Source organism: Schistocerca nitens, unplaced genomic scaffold (genome assembly GCF_023898315.1).
Source record: "Schistocerca nitens isolate TAMUIC-IGC-003100 unplaced genomic scaffold, iqSchNite1.1 HiC_scaffold_466, whole genome shotgun sequence".
Classification (NCBI taxonomy): Eukaryota; Metazoa; Arthropoda; class Insecta; order Orthoptera; family Acrididae; genus Schistocerca; species Schistocerca nitens.
In genome coordinates this window covers 3,160,815-3,188,074 of record NW_026045999.1, presented here as the reverse complement: position 1 = coordinate 3,188,074, position 27,260 = coordinate 3,160,815, and the positions used below count along the sequence as shown (strand labels likewise).

The 27,260-nt window shown below is 40.6% G+C and overlaps 1 protein-coding gene across 3 annotated transcripts in view; it reads right to left on the bottom strand.

Annotated features, from left to right (window-relative positions):
• Positions 1-27,260, bottom strand: part of LOC126232226 (nucleolar protein dao-5-like) — a 350,086-nt gene that overhangs the window by 115,762 nt on the left and 207,064 nt on the right. For all 3 annotated transcript variants that reach the window (XM_049942519.1, XM_049942518.1, XM_049942520.1), the window contains exon 4: positions 18,053-18,412. In XM_049942519.1, the coding sequence (XP_049798476.1) occupies positions 18,053-18,412 (360 nt within the window). The remainder of the gene's footprint in view (positions 1-18,052; positions 18,413-27,260) is intronic.

Genomic DNA, 27,260 nt, shown 5'->3' with positions numbered 1-27,260 from the left:
ATTTGAAAATGTTTTCAAAATTAAATTATTTTGTAAAACTTTTCATTCTTTGTTTCACTCTCTGAAACACGTATTTTTTTTTATTTCTAACCGAGAAGTAAAATACTAATTTTCATAGATGTAGCTCAAAAATGCTTTACTAGGTCTTTAATAATTTTATTTTCGAAAAAAGTTTAACCCATTTTTTTACCTATTTAATGGTTGAATTTCCAAAACTGCTGAAACACATACTTTTTGTTTCTGATTGAGAAACTAAATACCAATTTTTGTTGTTTGAGCTTCGAAACTATCTTCAGAGCGACATACTTAAAAAAAGCCTTTCATTCCCTATTTCACCCCCTTAGAAGTGGAATTCCAAACAGACAGTATAAGGTCCACACCCTCTCCAAATTCAAGTTTCTGTCCTTGGTAATTTGGGATGGACAATGACAAATCAGTGAATCAAGTCTGCTCCTATCTCACTCATTTCCAAAAACAGTGGCACACATATTTCTTCTTTTCCATCCGAGAAGCCAAATACCATTTTTCGAAGACTTGGCTTTAAAAATGCTTTCACAACAAAATTTTCGTAAAACATTTCACCCCGTTTCACCTCCTTAGGGGTTGAATTTCCATACACAGTGAAATGCACAATTATTTATCTCTAACAGAGAAGCCAAATATAAATTTTCACAGATCTAGCTTTGAAAATGCTCACATAATGAAATATTTTGATAAAAACTTTCATCCTCTATTTCACCTTTAAAGCGGTTGAATTTCCAGAAACAATGAAACATGTATTTTGTTATTTGTAACAGAGAATTCAAATTTAAAAATGCTTTCATTATAAAATATTTTTATAAAACATGTCACCTCCAATTCCACCCCTTTAGAGGTTGAGATTCCAACACTAAAACACACTTTTTTTTGTTTTTTATCTGTAACTGAAAAGCCAAATACCAATTTTCAGAGATGCGTAGCTTTAAAAATACTTAAGTAGTTCTGTAATAATGACTTATTAAAAAAACTTTCACCCCATGTTTCACCCCCCATAGAGGTTAAATTTTCAAAAATCCTGAAACATGTATTTCTTTATTTCTGATTGAAAAATCAAATACCAATTTTCGTAGGTCTAATTTCAATATTGCCTTTATAGTGACATTTTCCAAAAACATTTCATGCCCTATTTCACACCCTTGCGGATGGAATTTCGAAAAATTTCTTCAACAAAGTGTACGATATAAGATCAACAAACTGCAAATTTCAAGTTTGTATTCCTTGTGGTTTGGGCTGGGTGGTGATGAGTCAGTGAGTGAGTCAGGCAGTCGGTGTATCACCTTTTATATTATAAAGATGACCTAGTGGATAATGTCGGAAGTTATTTGAGGATTTTTGTGACAGTGCTGTTATATACAGGGAAGTCACAACACCAAAAAATACCAATAAAATGACCTGCAGAGGAATTGATGCTGGGTGGAGGGATTACCAATTGACCGTGAGCATAAACAAATTCAACAAATTGCTCATAAACAAGACAAAAAGACCCACTACTGTATGACTACTCAATTGCAAAACAATCAACGGATGTGTTGACATCTGCTAAATACCTGGAAGTATGCATGAGAGTCACTGGAAGAATTGTCAGGGAGTGTAGACCACTCACAAAGGAATTATCTTACGAAACCCTCATTCGAGCAATACTTGAATACTGCTGACTAGTAAGGGAGCCATATCAGATAGGATTGATACAAGAAATAGAGAAGATCCAAAGAAGAGGAGAGTACTTCATTACTGCTTCATTTAGTAACCTCGAATGCATCACAGATATACCCTGCAAACTCACTGGCAGATGCTGCAAGAGTGGTGTTCTGCATCCCAATGTGATTTACCGTTAAAGTTCTGAAAGCGTGTGTTCCTAAACGAAATCAATCAATGTATTGCTCTCTCCACTGTATACCTTGCGAAAAAGAGCACGAACGTTTAATTGGACATACAGAATTCATCTTTCCACGGAGGCTTACCATCAATCTTTCTTTCCACAAATCATCTGTGAATGGGGGAAAGTGACAGTGGACACAACGTACCCTCCATCACACTACATAAGGTAGTTTTGAAGTATAGAAGTAGATGTAGATACAAATCAGTCGATCACGGAGGATCACCCATAATGAGAGCATATGGTTGTACACTACCCAAGGGCTACTGGCTGTTTCCTTTATTTTGTAAGTTCCCAAAATTCGCCACAAAGTTATTTAACATTTAGGCATCCCAGACAATTAGAATTAGGAACAGAATTTAGGCATTTTCATTGGCTGTTTCGGATTCCTCCTGATATTGCTTCTGTACGTTGCTGCTTCCTGGCAGAGTTTTGGGAAGTTACTTTGCAACAGTTGTTACAAAACATTGGCTATCATAGGAAATGACAAACCTTTAAGCTGCCCACTTAGGAGGATTAGTGAAAGACTGGTCCATCACCTCCAGGCTGAATAGCAACTCCTTCCTCCAGACACTGACATCGATCAGCAAAATAGCCACCTGACAAGTGCTGCATGTTATAAGCAACATAACCATTTTCAAAATATAGACATTCATGCTTTAACACGTTAGTTTACTTGCGAATTGTGAGTACCCTCTGATTTGTTTCGCAAAGATCTCATAGAAATCATGTGTGCTGTAATTTTCGAAGTTGTCTTCAACTGAGTCTAGTTGGCGACTGACATATCTGCATTTATTTTGTCTTCAAACCTTGGATGTTTGCTTGCAAACTTCAATTAATTTCTTATGCATTTCTTCTGATTTGTTGAAATTGTAATTTGAAATGCCTTTTTTCTTTCTTCTTGTGCATTTTCAACTTCTTGATTCCACAAAGGGTGTTTTGGTTTTCTGTGAAGAAGGATCAGATTTCTCACTGTTCTGGGTGATTATAATTTGAAATTTCTTCCAAACTTCCCGCAGGTTGTTCTCCCATTTTTCTCTTATTTTAGAGTCTTTGATTTTGTGTAGATCAAATTTTTGGATCAGTGGTGTTTTCCTGTTGAATTTTCTTTTGGGTGTGGGTTTAATTTTGATACTCGTTAAATAATGATCTAAATCGAGATTTGCACCTCTGTGTACTTGCACATCAAGAATTTCTGTTTGGTAGTCGTACAATATTGTCACATAGTCAATCTCAAATTTTCCTAAATGATGGATAGGTGATAAATTGTTTTGTTTTTTGGACTTTTTCTGTAGTGAGGGTGACATAATTTTAGGTTGTTTTGTTGTCATAACACGAGTCATGTGGAGTTCTTAGTGATGAACTGGTGTGCATGATACTCTTGTATTTGTGTTCCCCATCAATTACACTAAAATCACCAAACAGATTCTTCACATTGTCTTTTGGAATTCTGGCTATTCTATTTCAAGTTCTTCCCAAAATCTTATCAGTTTTTTCAGGCTCTTTTTAATTGTCACCATCTGCTGATGCATGCACATTAATGAAGGCTTAGTGTGTGTGTGTGTGTGTGTGTGTGTGTGTGTGTGTGTGTGTGTGTGTGATTTTGAGGTCATAAGTCGGTTGTTGATGGGTTTCACAGCTTTTAATAAAGCCAGAACTTTTTTGTCTGCAATGATGGCCTTGCCAAATAGCACTGCTCCTTTGCCAATTTTCTGTTTGCGACGGCGTCTGAGATGACGTCGGTGTGATGGCTCTGTCCGCCGTGGTCATCACAACTATACATTTGCTCGATTTACTCTTGATTAACCCAATCACTGGTTCCCAAGCCTTGCTAAGATTATAGCCACAGTCACGGTTTATGAGGTCGTCATTGGTGCGAATTTCGATGGCCTCTCTAACAACGCTGTCCCAGTATCTCAATGTCTGTACCAGAATCCTCGTGTGGTCATACTCCATGGCATGATTTTCCGACAAACAATGTTCAGCGACTGCCGACCTGCTCGGATACATCAGTCGAGTGTGCCTCTGGTGTTCACGGCATCGATCCTCGATGGTACGCATCGTCTGACCAATATACGACTTGCCACGTTGACACGGAATCTGGTACACGCTGGCCTTCCTCAAACCGAGGTCATCTTTGGCGCTCCCCACCAGTGCATGAGTTTTATTTGGAGAACAAAACACAGTTCTGACCTGGTGTTGTTGGCCAAATACCTGACGGGAATATTAAGTCCTTATGTGGGTAAATGCCCTCATTACATCCGTAATTCCGTGGATTTTGTTAAACGCCTTGATAGCTTCAGGTTGGATGAGTCAGATATCATGGTGAGTTTTGACGTCGTTTCCTTGTTTACGAGGGTACCCCTTCGAGAGTCACTAGAACTGATTAGTCAGAAGTTTGACGAGAAGACCATTGAACTTTTTAGGCATGTCTTGACCTCCACGTATTTTCTTTTTAATGGAGAATACTACGAACAAACAGAGGGAGTCGCCATGGGTAGCCCACTCCGGTGGTAGCGAATTTGTACATGGAGAACTTCGAGGAGGAAGCCCTGTCGTCATCCGTATGGAAACCTACTTGCTTTTTCCGTTACGTGGACGACATGTTCGTCATCTGGCCACATGGTATGGATAAACTCCTTGACTTCCTTACACATCTAAACTCCATACACCCCAACATCAAATTCACTATGGAGACTGAAATGGAGGGTAAATTACCTTTCCTTGATGTCTTGGACAAGAGAGGGGCTGACGGCACCCTAGGTCATGCTGTGTATCGGAAGACAACGCTCACTGATCTGTAATTGCACGCAGACAGCTGCCATCACCCTTCACAGAGGAATGGGGTACTTAAAACTCTAGTACATAGGGCGCGCACTATCTCTGACGCAGAGAGTCTACCCCAGGAATTGGAACATCTGAGAACTGTATTTCGAAAAAATGGGCACTCAGAGTGGCAGATTCAACGTGCTCTCCGCCCAACCACTGCAGCACAACCTGTTGAGATGGATGAAGTCACGAGGGAGGAGGTAGGCACTGCATTTATTCCATACACAGGCGCACTCTCGGGGAAAATCGCCCGCATTTTGAAGAAACACCGGGTCGGAACTGTGTTTTGTCCTCCGAATAAAACTCGTGCACTGGTGGGGAGCGCCAAAGATGACCTCGGTTTGAGGAAGGCCGGTGTGTACCAGATTCCGTGTCAACGTGGCAAGTCGTATATTGGTCAGACGATGCGTACCGTCGAGGATCGATGCCGTGAACACCAGAGGCACACTCGACTGATGTATCCGAGCAAGTCGGCAGTCGCTGAACATTGTTTGTCGGAAAATCACGCCATGGAGTATGACCGCACGAGGATTCTGGTACAGACGTCGAGATACTGGGACAGCGTTGTTAGAGAGGCCAGCGAAATTCGCACCAATGACGACCACATAAACCGTGACTGTGGCTATAATCTTAGCAAGGCTTGGGAACCAGCAATCGGGTTAATCGAGAGTAAATCGAGCAAACGTATAGTTGTGACGACCACGGCGGACAAAGCCATCACACCGACGTCATCTCAGACGCCGTCGCAATCTGTTCCACCGCGCGACCGTGGCGCGGGGCGCGGACGGCGCAGTGAGCACACCGCGGGTGGAGGGTATTTAAATCTGCCGCCGCCGCGACCGAACCCAGTTCCCCCTGAGCAGCCATAGTGTACAGATCTCTGTGCTGGCACGTTCACAGGAGCTCAGTCCGTCAGTTCACCTGATGATGGCGACACGTATGATCACCGAAATATTGTGCCCGTTGGACACTGTAGACCGGCAGTACACCCGTGGATATTTTGATTGTAGTCTATTGTTTCTGAATCTGTGAAGCACTCCTTGCAGGACAAGAATTTGGACTTTCTGCTTTGTGAGTTCTGTTGTGAGATTGTGTATATTTCCTGCTTGAATGAGGGTCTGAATGTTGAAAGTGACAACATAAGTGTACAATTTTTGCGGAAGTTTACGAGAGGGCTTTGGCTTGCTCTTTTGTGTCTTGTCATCAATTTCCTAGCTTTTGCTAGTTGAGTAGAACCAGGGATTTTGAGTCCCTGGATCCTGTTTACAGCCACACCTCCAGGTGAATAGTGCTGACCATACTGCCACTTGCTCCAAGTCAGACGCAGCATAGATTTTGGTTGTCATTTAAGACCACAGGTGATATTTTATTTCACACCTATTTTTCAGAATTAGAAGTAGATCGGCCAACACAGGACTATGTAAATAGCTGGTTTATGACTTGATACTTTTTTCCTTTTTTTGGCTTCCCAGCATGTCTTCATTCTCTGTTGTTCTCTTATTTTTTCTGTCCAAGTCCCTCCTCTTTCCTATTGTTTTCTTCTAGAAACCCTTGACCTTTTATACAGTTTTCCTGAACTCATATCTGTTTTCCATGTTTTTCTTTCTCCCAACTCCTGTACTTCTTGCTTAACTTCTGTAAACCAAGAAACTTAGGTTGTTGGATTATTGTCAATGAAGTTGAATATTTTTTTGTCAGCCTCTTGTTTTATCCATTCTTTTAAAATGGCCATTAAATGTAATCCTCTGTTTTCATTGTATCTACTTTATTCCTTGTTTTTTTTGTATTATTTTACACACACACACACACACACACACACACACACACACACACACACACACACACACACACACCATATGATTGTTGAGCCAATTTTTTTTCGAATTGTTGTTCTTTCTTTCTTTCTTTCTTTCTTCTCCAAATTATTTAAGTGTTTTGCAGTATTATGGTGAGGCAGCCTGGGGCATAAATACATGTGATTTTAATCACTACATTGTAAGGTCTCAGTTTTTTATTTTAACGGATAAAGATTTTTTTGTAGTATGTGTTCTTTGTTATGTGGAGTGCCAGTTTCATTTTTCTGGTCCTGTTTATATTAACTGCTTTCTCCAGAGCATTTGATTGGATTATGTTTCCCAAGTATTTAAATTCTGTAACTTTCTTGATCTTCCCATATTTTGATTTCATATACAAAGGAGCACTTTAATATTGGTCATGTATATGTTTTTTTTTTTTTTTTCCTTCCAAATGGAATTTGTAGTCCATTTTTTTGTGCTCTTTCATGGGAAATGTATATCTGTTTCACTGCATCTTGTAGGTCCTCTGGTAAGATTGCTAAATCAGCAAAAGCTAAGCAGTCAATTTCATGGTTTTCTCTCTTTCTTCCATGTTTCACTTTATTTATTCCCTTTTCTTCTGTTCATTTTCTTCATTCTCATACTACTTTCAACAAAACATTTGTTGGGCAGCAAAACAAACAATTGAAAGCTCCCCACATTTTGGCTTACTATGCGGGGTGTTCAGTAAGTAATGCAACATTATTTCTCTCAGCCAATTTAAGTTGAAAAAAATGTGAATTTTTTTGTAGGACATCGGGGGATATTTCCACTCCAGTCCATACAGTTTCATGAAATTCAATAGGTTGTGGCGTTATGTACAGCCGTGAAAATAACTTCTGTAATGGAGGTGCATTCCAAACAGAGGGCTGTCATTGAGCATTGCAGGTATTCATAAGCGCTTGCAGACTGTCTACAGAGACATAGCTGTGAACAAAAGTGTGGCGCGTCATTCTATATAGCTGTGATTCCTGCAATGTGAGAACAAGCGGGCATTCTGATTTGAGGTGACTGACAGATCATAATAAAATATCTCACTGCTCAACTGGACGTCTCTGTTGTAGTGCTGAAACACTCATCCAGCAGTCGGGGTACTCAGAGAAAAGTGCCAGCTGGGTTCGTCACCACCTGGCAGAAGGCCACACAGAGCAACAAAGTACCATCCTAGTGGAATTGTATCCAAAAATGTGAGGAATAATATGCTGTATTGGAATCCTGAATGAAAACGAGGAACTTTCAGGGGAGGAAAAAACCACACACTTGCCAAAGAAACTGGTTTAGGCATGTGTATTCAACTACAGATGTGTGTTAACAGGCAGAATATGGAGATGATATCGGCAACATTTATATGAGACAACAAGTATTTGGCGCAACTGTTAGATCGGTTACTCCTGCTATAATCACAGGTTATCAAGATTTATGCGAGTTTGAACACTGTGTTATAGTCAGTGCACGAGCGATGGGACAAAGAATCTCCGAGGGGTAGCGATGAAGTGGGTATTTTCCCATACGACCATTTCACGAGTATACCACGAACATCAGAAAGCCTGTAAAACATCAAATCTCCGGCACTGCTGCGGCTGGGAAAATATCCTGCAAGAACAGGATCAACGACGACTGAAGAGAATCGTTCAAGTGACATAAGTTCAACCCTTCTGCAAATTGCTGCAGATTTCAATGCCGGGCCACCGACAAATGTCAGCGTGTGAACCTTTCAACGAAACATCATCGGCTTTCGGAGCCGAAAACTCACTCGTGTGCCCTCGATGACTGCACGGCACAAAGCTTTACGCCTCACCTGGGCCCATCGACACCGACATCGGACTGTTGATGACCGGAAACATGTTGCCTGGTTGGACGAGTCTCGTTTCAAATTGTATCGAGTGGATGGACGCTTACGGTTATGGAGACAACTTCACGAATCCACGGACCCAGCATGTCAGCAAGGGACCGTTCGAGTGGATGGAGGTTCTGCAATGGTGTGGTGTGAGTGAGGTTGTAGTGATATGGGATGCCCGGTACATCTAGATATGACTGACAGGTGACATGTCTGTAAGCATCCTGTCTGATCACCTGCATCCATTCATGTCCATTGTGCATTCCGACGGACTTGAGCAATTCCACCAGGACAATGCAACACCTCACAGATCCAAATTGCTACAGAGAGGTTCCAACGTACTTACTCTCTTCTAAGTTTAAACACTTCTCCTGGCTACCAAACTCCCCAGATATGAACATTATTGAGTATATCTGGGATGCCTCGCAACATGCTATTCAATTCAGAAGAGATCTCCACCTCCTCGATGTCTTACGGATTTATGGTTAGCCCTGCAGGATTCGTGGTGTCAGTTCCCTCCAGCACTACTTCAGACATTAGTCGAGCCATGCCACGTTGTGTTGTGGCACTTCTGCATGCTTGTGGGGTCTCTACACGATATTAGGCAGGTGTACCAGTATCTTTGGTTCTAGAGAGTAACAAAAGATATTAGCTCAAACTTGCATATGAATCAACAGTTGCCAGGTTATGAAGTGATACTGCCACACTGATCTGAGCAGCAATTGTGATACACTAACAGTATCTTGCCTACAGATGTGTTCAATAATTCATGGTCCCACCAAAAGTCTTTGCAGTTATTACACAAATGCCCCCTCAGTCCCTCAAGAATAATGTCAAAATCTTGCTGTGATATTTTTGTGAATACTTGAAAAACCTTTGTATTTCTTCCATCATCTTTTTACAACAATAACCTGCACATTGTTATAGTGGTGTGCACATGAGAAGGTTGGGCATTGCACACTGGCAAGGGGCAGTGTTCCACGTGGCAATCCCGCCAATAGCGTCATTCTGCCATATCTGCCTGCAGCATGTGGTTAGGGGTGCATGCAGAATATGTAGCATTGATTTTTCATGTCATTTTAGGTATGGTGAGATTAATTTACCAACTATAATGTTCGTTATGGACGGTATAAAGCAAAGATGACAAATTTTAACATTAAGAAGCAACAGAGATTTTTTTTTTCCGAGTGTATAAATTCTACTAGGTAGAATCAGAAGCAGATGATGTTCCACTTATCCAGCACTGCCAGTTACTTGGGTAGCCAATAGAGTCCTGTGTGACTGAGTATGTGAGCATGAAGAGAAAGGTGGTAGGAGCACAGCCTAACTGGATAGGCTACCCACACCAGTTAATAAGTATCAGAACAAGAAGTTACGTTCACGTTACGAAGAAAAGGAAAAGGTTGGGATCAACCACGCAACAAAATGCCGTCCATTATCGCGGAATTATTAATAAAACATCTGCCGCAATAGTTGATATGAGGACTTCCACAGAATCAGAGGCATTATTTCACACAGCACATTACATAAACACAGATTAGTCTCTGGTGAATGTTTTACTTACAAGTAAATTGCCAAACATTAAGAAGATGGAAGTAAATATCATGAAGAAAATATGAGAGAGGATGGCTGTCTGCCACTTTCTGGCAGACATGCCGCATAACTCGGTTTTTGTCTCTGACCGGGGCACCAATATAATAAAAACCTAAAAAGTCACAAAATATTTCTTTGTGATGCTTATTGTATGCAGCACTTAACCACATTTTCGAAGAATGCAGCTTCTTCTTGAATGGAGCCACGAACAATGCAGGAACAACAAATACTGCAAAGTACATGAAGAAATATGGTTTCTCTTACCTCTGATATCATATTTGAAATGAGATCAGTACATGCTGGAACAGCTTGTACATGATGCTGGAGCCTTACTCAGTATATCAAAGTTTCTGTGTTAGTTATTGAGAGAAGTCCACTTACAGAATAAAGGAATGTGATGATGGGCTTTCAGAAAAAAATTGTTGATCTCGTGGAACCAACTAAAGAGGGGACAGGTGAATCAGAAAGGGGGGTGTGGGGGGGAGCTACAATCAAGTTAGTCTTTCTTTGGTTACAGAACAAATCTTCAGTGTCCATTAAAATGACTGAGATATGAGTTAAATTACTGCAGCCCGAAGCACTGTTCTGTATGATGTATACTAACAGATAAGTATTTTCTAGTAAGAGGTAAAAAGGATTAAAAATTGGGCTCTGTCTTTTGTACATGAGATGATTGTAATTACTTCAAACCATGAAACTGCTACTTTCTTTCGGTTATCTTTCCATCGCGACAATCTGTTTGACATAAGCAGGAAATTCTTAGCGATATGCTACAAAGCATGCTAGTTTTGTAGGTAGGCCTACTACATGTAATCGTTAACATAAATGTTTTTGTGTAGTTATTGCTTAGTGTCTTGTAGACAAATGGAATTCCCCCCACATACATTATCATGTAGTTCTATATCTCTTCTCTCTCTACTGTTTATAAACATACAGCATCCAAGTACAGTGCCCTTGCCACCCACACAGAGATTGGTTCTAGAACTGGAAGAACAACAAATTTTCCACTGCAGATGAAGTAGATCTCTATATTTTAATGCATGTGGGAGTTCATGATATCTTAAAATGGTGGTGCAGACATGATAAGCATCTACCTGGGATGGCTGTCGTTACAAGCCATATGTTATGTATAACAGCAATAAACACACCTAATGAACAGCGCTTTAGTAAAGCTGGCATGTTATAAACACCTCAGCACAGCCAATTAAATCCATATTGTGTCAGTGATCTACTGCTGATCAACAGTAACTATAAATTTTCTTAACATGATAAACTACTACGAAAAGTTACAGCTGTAAATGTATGATGTTCTTCATGTTTTTTTTTTTTTTTTTTTTTTTCCTTGACAGTTCATCTCCTACATATCAGGAATAGGATTTATTTAATGTGTACATAGTTTCCCGTTTCTGACAAGCAGAAGAAAGCTCCTATTTGGAAACGAGTCATTTTTTTCTGCACTTGTATTATTTTCCACATGCTGTACGAAGTTAAGTGTGGCACATAAGCACTCTTGGAAAGATTACTTTTGTGTTAACACAGAGAAAGAGAGAGAGAGAGAGAGAGAGAGAGAGAGAGAGAGAGAGAGAGAGAGAGAGCACACCCTGGTGATGCCACAAAGTGTTCTCCATTTCCTCTTTGTGAAATGTATCGTACAGCCACCTTGTAATGTGCATACTAAACAGACTTCTGCCTTTAGCGTCCTATGACTGTGGATTCTACGGCTGGGATATTTTTACCAGCAATACGCCATCCCCAGACACAATACCTTATTTTTCTGTTATAGTCCAACATGTTTCAGACCAACAACTCCATTTTCAAGGGTTGCAGTGAAGTTTTTGGGCATTACACCAGTTCATCGTCAAGTAGTAAATAAAAGGCGCAGTTGTTACTTTTACAATAAAAGTGCCTTGGAGAAGATTAATGAGCAAATAAAGTATTACAGAGTGGGAACAGTTTCATTAAAAGATTTTGAAGTGGGGACATTCCAAACAAATTTTGTTGTAGTGAGATCACACTTTACTGATTTCCATAGCCTTACATATTTCTTTTTTCGTCACATCATTTATTAGTGTTTATTCCAAGTTACCAAGCATCCAAAACAAATATATATGAAAGGATTTTATTTTTGTTCAAAAGACAAAGTTCAATCACAATTATTAAAACTGTAAATGTTGTATGGCATTGTTGGCTGGAATATCTCAGTACACGGTTTCACCTAACTGTCGGGAAGTGTGTTCTTCCTCTGTACACATTGGCCCCTTTACAGCACGTATGTGAGAGTTGTGTTGTAGGTGAGTGTAAAGACGCAGTCACAAGTTCAGTATTTATTGCACAATAATACTGACTGTCTGCAAGCGATACTGGCGGTTTGCGGAATATATCGTAGAAGATTGCAGAGCTTTAGAAGTGCTGACACGTGTTCAGTATGTTGTGCAATATATTTTACTGCGTAAGGGTGATAGTGCTCAGCGTATGGCAGCTCCTGCCAAGACTTCACAATTTGCAGATGTGTAAACACCACAGCGACATTATACGAATGTCAGGAAAGGCAGAGACAATGAATCATCTGTCGAAATGCATTCAAGTGGGACATTTTATTACCTATTTCATGCTTATTCGACCAAAGAAAAATTCAACAAAAGTTGAGAACTGTGGTAGGGAAGGCAAATGGTTGACTTCGGTTTATTGGGAGTATTTTATGAAAGAGTGGTTCACCTGTAAGGAAGACTGCTTATAGGACGTCGGTGCAACTTATTCTCGAGTACTGCTCTAGTTCTCCGGATCCATACCAGGTCGGATTGAAGAAAGACATCAAAGTAATTCAGAGGCGGGCTGCCAGATTGGTTACCGGCAGGTCCGAACAACACGTAAGTGTTACAGAGATGCTTTGGGAACTTAAATGGGAATACTTGGAGGGAAGGTGACATTCTTTTTGAGATACACAACTGAGAAAATTTAGAGAACCGGCATTTGAAGCTGACGGCAGTACGAGTCTACTGCCACCGACATACATTGCTCGTAAGGACCGAGAAGATAAGACACACAAAATTATGGCTCATGTGGAGCATATAGACAGTCATTTCCCCTTGCTCTATTTCTGAGTGGATTAGGAATGGAAATGACAAGCAGTGGTCCAGGGTACTCTCCGCCAACACCGTACGGTGGCTCGCAGAGTATAGATGTAGATGTAGAAAAGCAGGAAAAATACACTGCAACTGCTTATTTGTTCATTTCAGAAGTTTGGATTTTTTATTGCAGAAATACACACACCAATAAAAGTTTTGCATCACCCCAGTTCTCAGAACTCCTGAAAATAGACGTCGACTGTGGATATTGCATCACAGACACAGTCCCTTTGACTGCACAGAGGTGTCACTAAAACCGCCCAAAGATGTAAACAACCATCCACGAGCAGCGCCTATTAGATGGAGGGGGTCCGATAGCCGATCAGTTACAGTCATTCCAGCAGGAAGGAGGTACACAGCTCGTGTTGTCCGTAGTTCAACCGTGCCTAGACAGTCAATACCGTGGTTCAATGGCGACCGCATTGTTACTTTGTGCCAGGAAGGTCTCTCGACAAGGGAAGTGTCCAGGCGTCTCGAAGTGAACCGAAGCGATGTTGATCGGACATGAAGGAGATACGGCGAGACAGGAACTGTCAATGACGACACACCTCGCTCAGGTTGCCCGAGGGCTACTACTGCAGTGGATGACCGCTACCTATGGATTTAGGCTCGGAGGAACCCTGACAGCAATGCCACCACGTTGAATAATGCTTTTCGTGCAGCTACAGGACGTCGTGTTTCAACTCAAACTGCATGCAATAGGCTGCACGATGTGCAACTTCACTCCCAACGTCCACGGCGAGGTCCATCTTTGCAACCACAACACCGTGCAGCGCAATACAAATGGGCCCAACATGCCGAATGGACCACGTTCTCTTCACCGATGAATACCACATATACCTTCAACTAGACAATCGTCGGAGACGTGTTTGGAGGCAACCCGGTCAGGCTGAATGCCTCAGACACACTGTCCAGTGAGTGCAGCAAGGTCTGGATGCCTCAGAGACGTAGTCCAGTGAGTGCAGCAAGATGGAGGTTCCCTGCTGTTTTGGGGTGGCATTATGTGGGACCGACGTACGCTGCTGGTAATCATGGAAGGCACCGTAATGGCTGTATGATACACGACTGCCACCCTCTAACCGATAGTGCAACCACATGGGCAGCATATTGGAGATGCACTCTTCTTCATGGACGACAATTCGTGCCTCCATCGTGCATATCTTGTGAATGACTTCCTCCAGGATAATGACATCAGTCGACAAGTGGCCAGCACGTTCTCCAGACACGAACTCTATCGAACAGCCTGGGATAGATTGAAAAGCCCTTTTTATGGACGACGTGAACCACCAACCACTCTGAGGGATCTACGCTGAATCGCCATTGACAAGTGGGACTATCTGGACCAAAGTGCCTTGATGAACTTGTGGATAGTATGCCATGACGAATACAGGCATGCATCAATGCAAAAAGATGTGCTGCTGGCATTACAGGTACTGGTGTATATAGCAATCTGGACCACCACCTCTGAAGGTCTCACTGTATGGTGGTACAACATGCAATGTGTGGTTTTCGTGAGCAATAAAATGGGCGGAAATGATGTTTATGTTGATCTCTATTCCAATTTTCTCTACAGGTTCTGCAACTCTTGTAACTGAGCTGATGCAAAACTTTTTTGATGTGTGTAGATAACAGCACTACCTTCCTATCCTCCACAGTAATGTATTTTAATCTTTCAGGTTTACAGATCACTCCCAGCTTTGTTGAAGTTGAAATATGACAAATATACGAACAGCATCTCTTCTTATAACGAGGTTCACCATTCGCTGAAAGATTCCTCATTCCTTAACAAATTCTGATAGTCATCCAGCTCTGCTGCAAGTTCTTTAAACATGGAAGTATGGTGATATGTTGAACACCTTTCAAGTTGCCTTTTCACCCATTGCACGTCCTCTTTTTTTTTTCGCAGGCAGAGTTCTAACTTTATGTTCCGGGAACAAATACTGCGAAATAATATTGTGCTGTGCTTGGCGTCACAATTTCTGACGATATGTTGACAGAATATTATTGCACGACAAATACTGAACATTGGATTGTCCCTTAATGGATGTGTGTACAGTGTCGTGTTATGTATGTGTTGTGAGATTGTGACAAAAGAAGGGAGAGGATGAAACATAATGGAGCACATAGCCTACTCCAGTCAACAGCTATAAGGAGTTCGCCGACCTTAACATCGGGAGGGGGTTATGTAATTAGCTGCTATTACCCAAACAACCAGACACGTGAGGACAGCTCATGACACTGTACATAAAATAGCTTACTTGCTCACTATCACTCTACGAAACTACTGAGATGCGAGTGCAATCGCAGTGTTGAAATAAAGCAAAGCAAAATGTGCAATCAAATCGAACACGAACTTTTGGCAATTAATGCACTATGCACTCACATAAAATTTTATGCATATTTACTCAGAAATTAATGCTTGCCGAAGGACCTTATTATGAAACAGCTGGTTGTGACATGCCTGGATTGGGACACTCAATACTTGTTTGTTTCCATTTCTAGAATATGAAGTAATCAATATACAGGGTGACTCAAAAAGAATACCACAACTTTAAAAATGTGTATTTAATGAAAGAAACACAATATAACCTTCTGTTATACATCATTACAAAGAGTATTTAAAAAGGTTTTTTTCACTCAAAAACAAGTTCAGAGATGTTCAATATGGCCCCCTCCAGACACACGAGCAATATCAACCCGATACTCCAACTCATTCCACACTCTCTGTAGCATATCAGGCGTAACAGTTTGGATAGCTGCTGTTATTTCTCGTTTCAAATCATCAATGGTGGCTGGGAGAGGTGGCCAAAACACCATATCCTTAACATACCCCCATAAGAAAAAATCGCAGGGGGTACGATCAGGGCTTCTTGGAGGCCAGTGATGAAGTGCTCTGTCACGGGCTGCCTGGCGGCCGATCCATTGCCTCGGGTAGTTGACGTTCAGGTAGTTATGGACAGATAAGTGCCAATGTGGTGGCGCTCCATCCTGCTGAAATATGAATTGTTGTGCTGCTTGTTCGAGCTGAGGGAACAGCCAATTCTCTAACATCTCCAGATACTGTAGTCCAGTTACAGTAGCACCGTTCTCGGCCGTCCAGAACTTTTCCCTTTGCACAAACACCCATTCTCTGTAAACTGTTTATACCAACGTTTAATACACCACCTATCAGGAGGTTTAACACCATACTTCGTTCGAAATGCACGCTGAACAACTGACGTCGATTCACTTCTGCCGTACTCAATAACACAAAAAGCTTTCTGTTGAGCGGTCGCCATCTTAGCATCAACTGACGCTGACGTCTAGTCAACAGCGCCTCAAGCGAACAAATGTACAACTAAATGAAACTTTATAGCTCCCTTAATTTGCCGACAGATAGTGCTTAGCTCTGCCTTTTGTCGTTGCAGAGTTTTAAATTCCTAAAGTTGTGGTATTCTTTTTGAATCACCCTGTACATTATAGCAATTCTCAATAGTAATTCTTTGACTGACGTGTCAAGATGTTTCTCAAAATGTTTCACAAAAAGAATGTCATCTTCCATCCATGGATTCCCATCTGAGTTCACAAAGAACTTCCATAATTATATGAATGTGTCGTGTCTATTCTTTCAGACACGACTGATTCCACGTAATGTCCCATAGCAGCTGACAGCAGTGATTCCCTTCAATTTACATACGATTTCCGTAACACTGGCATGTTGATCAATAGCAAATCTAGCAACACCCCTCCGACCTGCTTCAATGTCTTTGTTTGACCCAAGCTGGTAGGGATCCCAAACACTCGAACAATACGTACGAAAGTGTCCCACCAGTGTCCTATACACCATATCTTCCGTAGATGAGCTGCACTTTGCTAGAATCCTTCAACCAAACCAAAGTTGAGCATTTTGCTTCCCTACAACAGACCTTACATGCTTGTTCAATTTCATATATCACTCTCCAACATCACACACTGTTCTAGAATTCTCCCACCACATCAAAGTCAAGTATTTTCCTTCTCTACAACTGACCTTATGTGCTTGTTCCACTTAATACCACTCTCTAACATTACACTTAGATACTTAACTGACATGACTGTGTCAAGCAGCATGCCACTAATAATATGTTCAGACACCATAGGATTGTTTTTCCTGCTCATCTGCATTAACTTAACTTTTCCACATTTAGAGCAAACAACCATTCATCGCTCTAATATAGAACCTGCTGAACTCATCCTGTATCCTCATAGAGTCATCAGCAAACAGTTGCAGACTGCTGCTCACCCCAATCGCCTGACGGTTTGTGTGTGTATAGAGAACAAGAACAGTCCTATCACAACTCCCTGGGGCACTTCTGACAGTACTTCAGCCTGGCGAACACTTGAATTTAATACTTAAAAAGTGTTTGAGGTGTTCACATACGTAAGAACCTGTTCCACACGCCCAGACCTTTGCTGGCAGTCAGCAGTGTGACATGGCGTCATATGCTTTTCAAAAATCTGTTGTCCTCTACCTACAGTTCACAAGGTATCGTGCGAGAAAAGGGCGAGCAAAAGTTTGCAGCATCAATGCTTTCTGTTGAAGAACAGTGCAGCTTCAACCAGATTTTTGTAATTCCCCAAGCCTTTCAGAATTTCCCAAGATTTTCCTGACTTTTCCAGTAAATTCAGTTTTCCAAGTTTTTCAGATAAGTTGCCACACTCTATTACAAGGGGTTACCTCCATTTGGCTACAAATACTGTGACTGAACACGGTGTAATACTCGTGAAGATATCTCTAAGCTAGTAAAATGCAGGACACAAAAACTGAGATGTAATACACGTTTATGAAATTCTGACACACAATCTCCCATTTCCTTGCGTCTACACTCGTGCAGCCTTTCCTTCGAACTTTTCACCCGGAATACACGCGCCGAGACGAGACAGAACGAAACACACTCACCTGACGCCGCCTTCCGTGTGGGTGCAGCGCGGTCCCGGAGGGGCAGGGGTGTCGGCCCGACGTTCCCACGACTTGCGGCGCAGGACCGCGCACACCCCGCGGTGCCGGTGGTAGCGCCACGTGGCGCGCAGCTTCTCCTCCGCGTCGTACTGGCTCCGCTGCGGTGTGCCCCGTCCACTGCTTCTGCCGGGGACCGCGTCCGACGCGGAACCCCGTTCCGACAGGCCCGTCCGCTCCGAGTTGTCATCCCCGGCCTCTGCCGCGAGCTGACGTTCCTTTGCCGCGTCGGCTTCGGCCTGGCGTTCCAGTTTCAGCTCGTGTAAGTATCTGCGTCGACCCTCGCGCAGTAGGTGTTGTAACCTGTAAAAACAAAATTCACAGTCAGTCAGAAAATTGGCAGTCCACACCAGTGTTTGCTGATAAGGCATACTGGGTGAATCCTAACTCCTCTGAAAAAAATCAGAAACTCTCGATATTTTCCGAGTGTCTTGGTATAAGAGATCCGGGGTCTCTCGTGGCTTATTCAAAATAGTAAGATAATTATGATTTTGTTTTTGCAGAAATACCCTCACAAAAGTGAAAAAGCTTGTAACATGTAATTACCATAAATAGGAAATACTCAGTTTCTCAGGGGTGCCCATGTACAGATGAAAAATTGGCCAGGTCTAGAGTAGGACTCGTGCACCGAGTGTTCCGTAAAAACTTCATTATGTATATAGACAGTTCGTCTATTTCAGGAATAGAGAATCTCAACAATTTTTGCATGTTTCCGACATTGATACTGATAAGACATACGTGTGTGGGGGTACCACAACTTTCGAGACTGTTTTAATTTCAAGTCTGAAGTCTGATAACAAATGACAAAAGAATTTTTTTGTGGAATATAATTACAAATTAACAGTTTTCAAATTTTTTTCCCTTTACTTGAACTGTGAAACCTCGATTCTTGCGAAATATCACTTTTCTGAGCCATTGTGAAATACACTGTAGGTTTTGATGAGTGAGTTTGCAAGTATCAAAATGTGCGACATAAATGGTCAAACCTTTCAATTGCATTGATTTAGAAGTTAATGTTTATTACGTCACCAAGGGAACACAGACCCTAGTATGTGACATTAATTTTGAACATGATATGTCAACCTCTTCTTGAGAAAAAGGGGTCTTAACACACGGATAAAAGATAAGAGTCACATAAGGAATGACAAAAAAAATTTTTCATGTACAGCAGAGTCCCGCTAATCCGAACATGAAAAATGTTAGTCTAAGTATGGAACACTGTATGGTAAACATGTATTGGAAAAATTGGCAAGAAAACATTAGGTTTAAACAATGCATAACAATGTAAGAAAAGCTGTCAAACTTACTAAAATACAGCGGACATTTTATCCCTACTATTCAGATGACAAAAACTCAGTCATTGTTTTTTGGCATGATGAAGACAGTCTGTTATATGACACACAGTTGTGCCATCATCTCATAAACATCAGATCAGCAGGTGTAGCAGTAGGCTGTTGCTCCAAATAAAGTAGCGCGAGGTGAAGGGCTTTCGCTGCGTCACTGTGTGGCACCAGCTCTCCTTTGTCGCTCTCGTGTAACTTCCGTCACAGTAGTCCACTTCTTCCTGGTCTCGAGTCACAGCAGCGACTAAATCAGCATCGGTAAGGTTCACCACACATGCCCCATCCACTGACATCCACTCATCTACATCTCCTTCACTAGCTTCTTCACACCCAGAGATTGCCTGCATCATTTGTAGTAGATTTTCCTCTTCATTTTCAACTAGGTTCTCCTGAAATTCAAGAGATGTCCACAGTTTTCTCCATGATTTTCTCGGAGTATTTCCTGAAATATTCTGCCATTCCTCAGCGGCCCAATAAATAATATCCTCCACATTGGTATTTTTTATTTTGTCCACTAAAGGAATACTATCATCTTGGATCAACATTCTTAAAAATTGTATTCTGTAAACCAGTTTCAATGTTTGATCCATCGCCTGTAGAAGTGGTGTAACATTCGGTGGCAAAAACTTCGCCACAATTTCTGCATCACATAATTCCTCAGTGTTGGGGTGAGATGGCGCATTATCAATCAAAAGAATTGCGCGGGGAGACAAATGATTTTCCTTAGAAAACCGTCGAACAGACTATTCTTTGAACAGCTTATCATTCATCCGTGCTTTTTTTTGGTTGCAATAAAATACGGGCACAGACTTGATGTTGCAGTTTTTGAAAGGTCTGGGTCTAGCAGATTTGCCAGTCAGCATTAAAGGCAGTTTGTGATTACCAGCAGCGTTGCTGCATGCTAATAAAGCCACACGATCGTTGCACAATTTAAAACCACGAGCATGGTCTTCTGTTTTTTGTTGGCAATGCCCTAAAATTAAGGCCAGTCTCGTCAGCGTTATTAATTTGTCGGACAGAATACTTTCTCTCTCTCATCATTTTTTCAAACTCACCCAAGTATTCCTTCGCTGCATCACGCTCAGAAGAAAGCTTCTCTCCAGTAATTGTTAGCTGACAGATTTAATGACATTTTTTGAATCAGTCCAACCGACCTGTACTTGCACTAAAAGACTCATCACTATTCATTAACTTGTTCAGGTTAACTGCCTTCTCCTGAACCAGTGCTCCACTCAAAGGAGTTCCCCTTTCCTTTTCCTGAATAAAGGAAAAGAGCTTTATCCACTTTATCGCACTGGGACTGTTTCAAAGTCTGCCAAATTTTGAGTGTTTTTCCCGAAGACGTTGCAAGGGACTGTTCAAGCTTCACTCAGTTCTTCTTCCAATCACAAATGGTTGCTTTACCAACACCCAGTTCCGTTGCCAGTTTAGATACGTTCTCACCATTGTCTATCCGTTTCAAAGCATTCAGTTTTTCTTAGAGAGTTAACATTGAATGTTTCCATTTACTTATGAGGAAAATATGTATGACGCTACACCTGAACGAATACAATACAACTGTTACGCATGCTAGCGATCGATAACCAACATAACCGAGCGCTTTGCGAGCCAACTGGGAGCGCACTGACCTCAGACACTACAAAGGTAGTGAGAGTGAGCTATTGTTCCCATTTGTTACCATGGTGTACCTACTAATCTGCTCGGTATACTTCATTCTAGAAACTCGTCACTGTAGTTCTGGCTAATCCGAACAAATCGGTAATCCGAACAAGGTGTGGTCCCAATTAGTTCGTTAATCCGAATATACTGTAATATAATTACAAACTTACTGTTCCAGATTTTTTCCTTTGGATGTACTGTGAAACCCTTTTTGAAAAATTTCAAGGTTCTAGGCCAATGGGTAACCTGTTATTTTGATGAGTGAGTTTGCTAGTATCAAAAAATGTGACAAACGGCCATATCTTTTGACACCACCAACTTATAAGCTAATGTTTATTATACCATCAATGGACCATAGGCCTTAGCATTTGACATAAATTTTAACTTGATATGTCTACCTGTTCTCTGAGAAAAAGGGTTTTTAACAGTCGGACAGGCAGATTGACAACAAAGTGATCCTATGTTGTTGTTGTTGCTGTGGTCTTCAGTCCTGAGACTGGTTTGATGCAGCTCTCCATGCTACTCTATCCTGTGCAAGCTTCTTCATCTCCCAGTACCTACTGCAACCTACATCCTTCTGAATCTGCTTAGTGTATTCATCTCTTGGTCTCCCCCTACGATTTTTACCCTCCTTGCTGCCCTCCAATACTAAATTGGTGATCACTTGATGCCTCAGAACATGTCCTACCAACCGATCCCTTCTTCTGGTCAAGTTGTGCCACAAACTCCTCTTCTCCCCAATCCTATTCAATACCTCCTCATTAGTTATGTGATCTACCCATCTAATCTTCAGCATTCTTCTGTAGCACCACATTTCGAAAGCTTCTATTCTCTTCTTGTCCAAACTAGTTATCGTCCATGTCTCACTTCCATACATGGCTACACTCCATACAAATACTTTCAGAAACGACTTCCTGACACCTAAATCTATACTCGATGTTAACAGATTTCTCTTCTTGAGAAACGCTTTCCTTGCCATTGCCAGTCTACATTTTATATCCTCTCTACTTCGACCATCATCGGTTATTTTACTCCCTAAATAGCAAAACTCCTTTACTACTTTAAGTGTCTCATTTCCTAATCTAATTCCCTCAGCATCACCCGACTTAATTTGACTACATTCCATTATCCTCGTTTTGCTTTTGTTGATGTTCATCTTATATCCTCCTTTCAAGACACTGTCCATTCCGTTCAACTGCTCTTCCAAGTCCTTTGCTGTCTCTGACAGAATTACAATGTCATCGGCGAACCTCAAAGTTTTTATTTCTTCTCCATGGATTTTAATACCTACTCCGAATTTTTCTTTTGTTTCCTTTATTGCTTGCTCAATATACAGATTGAATAACATCGGGGAGAGGCTACAACCCTGTCTCACTCCCTTCCCAACCACTGCTTCCCTTTCATGCCGCTCGTCTCTTATAAGTGCCATCTGGTTTCTGTACAAATTGTAAATAGCCTTTCGCTCCCTGTATTTTACCCCTGCCACCTTTAGAATTTGAAAGAGAGTATTCCAGTCAACATTGTCAAAAGCATCCTATATGGATCCAGTTTTTACCATCTGAGCCACAGAACCCTACAAAGTAGTGCGATTTCCTTGCCATCACTGTAGGAACAGCTCAGCATAGTGTCCTCATGCTGCTCCTCTACTGCATTGGTGAATATCAGTCAACTATGCACCACTAAACCCAGTGCTCAACTTGTAAAAAATGAGGTTCCGATACTGTGACCTTCGACAGGGTGTTTTTTAAATGTAGACTTCTCGAAACTTTATTTTAACCCTTTTCTGAGCGTTTTAGAGGTGTGACTATGCCTGTTTTACATCGATCAAACGTAGCAGAAGCTCTGTCATATCACATATCAAAATCTGCGGTTTTTATCTTTTTTCATCAGAGGTACTGGTATGGCATACTGGTGCATAGTGTCACAAACTGGGCACTGAATTGACATATCCATATAACTGAGTACCATTGTTAATGTACTGCTGGGAAAATAAACTTGAGACAGAACTGAGCAGTACTGAAGGCGAAAAGTAAAGTAGACATTGCTGTTGTCAACAGTAGCAGGGGATATACGCAGACAAGAGGAAAAAAAAAATAAATAAATAAATAAAATAAAATAAAATAAAAATAAAAAAAAATAAAAATAAAAAAAAAATAAAAATAAAAAAATAAAAATAAAAACCGTATTTACTCGAATCTAAGCCGCACCTGAAAAATGAGACTCGAAATCAAGGAAAAATTTTTTTTCCAAATCTAAGCCGCACTTGAAATTTGAGACTCAAAATTCAAAGGGAGAGAAAAGTTTTAGGCCGCACCTCCAAATTGAAACAAATTGGGTCCATTGTAATATGAGACAATTTAGGTCGAATGAATGACGATATAGTACATTAGTTTGGTTCGAGTCGTAAGCTTAGCAGTTAGGCTTTACCAGGTAGCCACTGCTATGCGTCAGGCGCTCCGTCGTTATTTATACGGGCACCCTTCCTTGTTCACGTGCTTCGTCTGGTTTGAATAGATTGCTTATTTTTCTTTGATTTGATAAGTGCCGTTTTCTTTGTTATAGGTGTTTACGTCACTCTAAGCTGAAAATGCATTACTGTACTGTGTCATGCATTGTTTGTCGCATTCTGATACTGTGTGTCTATGAACTATCGCCGCTCGTGGCATGGCTTGCTTTTGTGTGCGCTACCGCCGCTTACAATAAAAAAAGAGAGGAATTGTCTCATTAGCGAAACAATGGCAAGAGATTGCTATTTGTTGTTACTTACACTGCTGCTTTCTTTGATAATGATCAACAAGAATCAAATAATAGACTGCGTATGATAGATGATGTTCTGAACGAGAGTTTAGCTAAAATTTTTCTCCGTTTGAAAATCTTTGCAGATGCCTCTTTTGTACATTACACTCTGCACAGAAATAAGAGTCATCTTAGATTTAAAAATTTAGTCATTTGCCGTACTTCATTTCTGACTGTATCACTATTAGGCATAAAAATAATATGAATATAAACATGACACGATATGTATATTCTTCCGCTTTTGCTGTTATCTCACACTAGTTTCGTAGTTTATTAGGCAGACAGGATTTAAATGAAATAGCAGCAAACACGAAAGAATACGTGGCAAAATGATTATATTCGTATTATTCATATGGTGTAGAGAATACTGCATGTGATTCACAGTTCATAAAAGTTCTTATTAGCAACCATCTCTTCTCACAGGTAGGGAAAAATTCAGAACGTAGTGTTGGCCATATTGACAAACATCCCAAACAGTCTTTCCAGTCGGATTTTCGTAGTACATTGAAATGCTGCTACATTCGAAGATGAACAATATGGAATTTGTATTTACTTCGTTGGATAATGTATGAAAATGCAGTGGTCGAAACTTGAGGCGGAGAAAAAAAGCTCGTCTTCCACCTTTTTTTAAATTTATTTACTGACGCAGAGGTTTTGGCGCCAGTATTTATCTTTGTGACTGCAAAGCATGCCTCGTATATTCAATGGCAGAAGTTAGTTGTGGCGGCACCTGCCAACATTTTTCAGAACTTCCGCTTACTTTGCACTCGATTCTAAGCTGCAGACGGTTTTTTGGATTACAAAAACTGGAAAAAAAGTGCGGCTTAGATTCGAGTAAATACGGAAATCCCCAGTTTCCCCGTTAAAACCACACTTTTTTCTAGGATGAAAATGCACTTCAGCCCGGGTGAAAGTAACATTTTTTCTGTGTTAAGTGACAATAAACTTTCCTTCAGAGCTGGAAAACTTACCAATTTCTTGGTAAAGGATTTATTCATTGGTGCTGAATTTAACAGAAACAAATCCCAGTAAAAAACAACAGGTTTTGGAAAGATCTTCGATGTGTGGCAACATGTACAATGCTTGCTATACTAGTATGAAAGTATAAATACGAATTCCACCAAATGCAGCACAGTAGCTTCCGAAGCACTGACATCGAGACTGCGATGCTCTTTCGGCAACCAATTTTACCTCATTCCACGTGATCTTGACAGACAATGACAGCAGATATTCAGATCATAGGCTATGTGATGGAGTCAGCCAAGCAACATCACTTAAGTAGCACAAACACACAAACAGGAAAAGTTAATGGTTTAAATTAACATACTTACAGTACAGCTACAAGAAAAGCCAAGCTTTCACATGTAATATTGGTTGTCAAAATTTTTTTGCCTTTTTTCCCCCTGGTGGTTTGTTAGGCAGGAGCCTGAGGGCACACATTAAATTTCAGCAGCTAAATATTTCCGACAAGCACGATTATAAATTTGACTGCTGTGCACTGAACATTCCATGGGTTACCTGGCTGAATACATGTTCTGTCCACTTTCCCACAGAAAAACCAATTATGTGTGAAATTACTCACCAATTCACTTTGTCCCTTTTGTAAGGATAATTATTCTTTTTTGCCATTGTTATTGCATAATTTGTAATGTCTATAAGCTTGGTCTTTTTAGCATGTGTTTTTTTAGGATAACATCACACACAAATGTGCCAGCACAATTTTAAATAATGGCTTAAATGGCTGGTCCTCAAACTGCTAAGTTTTGAATGAGGGACAAATGCTCAATGAATTAAGAAATTCATTGCACATTCTTAAACGCAATATAATTCACCTTGCGTAAAAGAATATTTACTGTGAAAGTAACGCTTCTCGTACCGCCATTCACAATATTTTTCCACGGCCTGTTACAAATGTAAACAGTGCGATATGACGCTTATCAAAAGCGGTTTCTTATTACAAAATATTGCACAGTTTTCGTCCCAAATCCTTTGACACATTTTGCTGTCAGCAGACACTTGTATGAGTACCGTGCTTTGTTGTTGTAAATGGAACATTTTCTTTGCAACTTAAGTTTTATTTTGGTGTTATTCTCCCATTTATGTTTAATGCTGCAGTATTATTCTGCAGCAGTGGGCTAAAGTAAAATTCTTCATTACAGTACCAGTGCTTACTAGTCAAAATTACAAAAAATTAACTGAAACATTGAAAAATTCCCAGGTTTGTCCTCGATATTTTCTGGGTGAAAAACTCCTGGGACTTTCCCAGTTGTTCCTTCGTGTATACATCCTGATTATCTTGAGTGGTACAAGTTTGTTCCCTAACGAGGTAAACAGCACATACCTCCAACTTTTGTACTGCAGTACAGAGTGCAATACCAATAATACAAAGATAAACAGGGGTGCAAACACAGATGGAATGCCATTACTCTGTAAGAAGCTACCAGAGACCACAGGTCCCTTACACCTAAATTCTCAGAAAATATCACTGATAAAACTCACAATATTATGGCAACACCGATTATTTACTATATCATTTAGAAGAGGTCTTTCACTCTCCAGTGTGCATTGTTGAACAGATTCAAACTGTATGCTGGAATTCAAACCCATATTGTGACCTTTCACAGGCAATGTTCTTACTGACTGAACGATCTGGCTACAGACATCCACATATCCTATTCTTGTAAAAGAATCTTACAGTGTGCCCCTTTATTTCTGATCATTCATATATGGCTGGCAATTCTTTGCATCAGGATCAAGTTGAGAGAGAGAGAGAGAGAGAGAGAGAGAGAGAGAGAGAGAGAGAGAGAGAGAGAGCGCAAGCATTATCAGTAAATACACTCTAAAAGATACAAATTGAGATAAACATTGTGTTTAAAGTTGGCTCGCTGAAGACTGGCTGTACTATAGTACTTACACATTTAAAGTGCATTTAAAATACGGTAGTAAACGATGACATGGACAGTGCCAAAGGTGACATTGACTATACAACAGTATTTGTAAAATCCACGGTATAGTGTACCCAAAGATAATTTACAACTACAGAAAACAAAATTTACTTTTTTAATTGCCTCTTTTATGTGTGTGTATAGGCATGTCATGTTGATACATATCTGCTTCTCTATAGTACAGCCATTTTAATCTTTAGGGATGTCACCCAACTTAAAATGCAATCTTTAATGCTGTCTGCCAACTTTAAACATAAGTCACTATGCTGGAAGTAGAATATGTACTTTACGTATTGTCAGTTTAAGTCTTCTGTATTATCTCAATTTGTATCTTTTACAGTATATATTCTGGTGTTGCTTGTTATCTGAAGAGCGAAACTGGTCAATGAAGAAAAATACAAAGTGCGA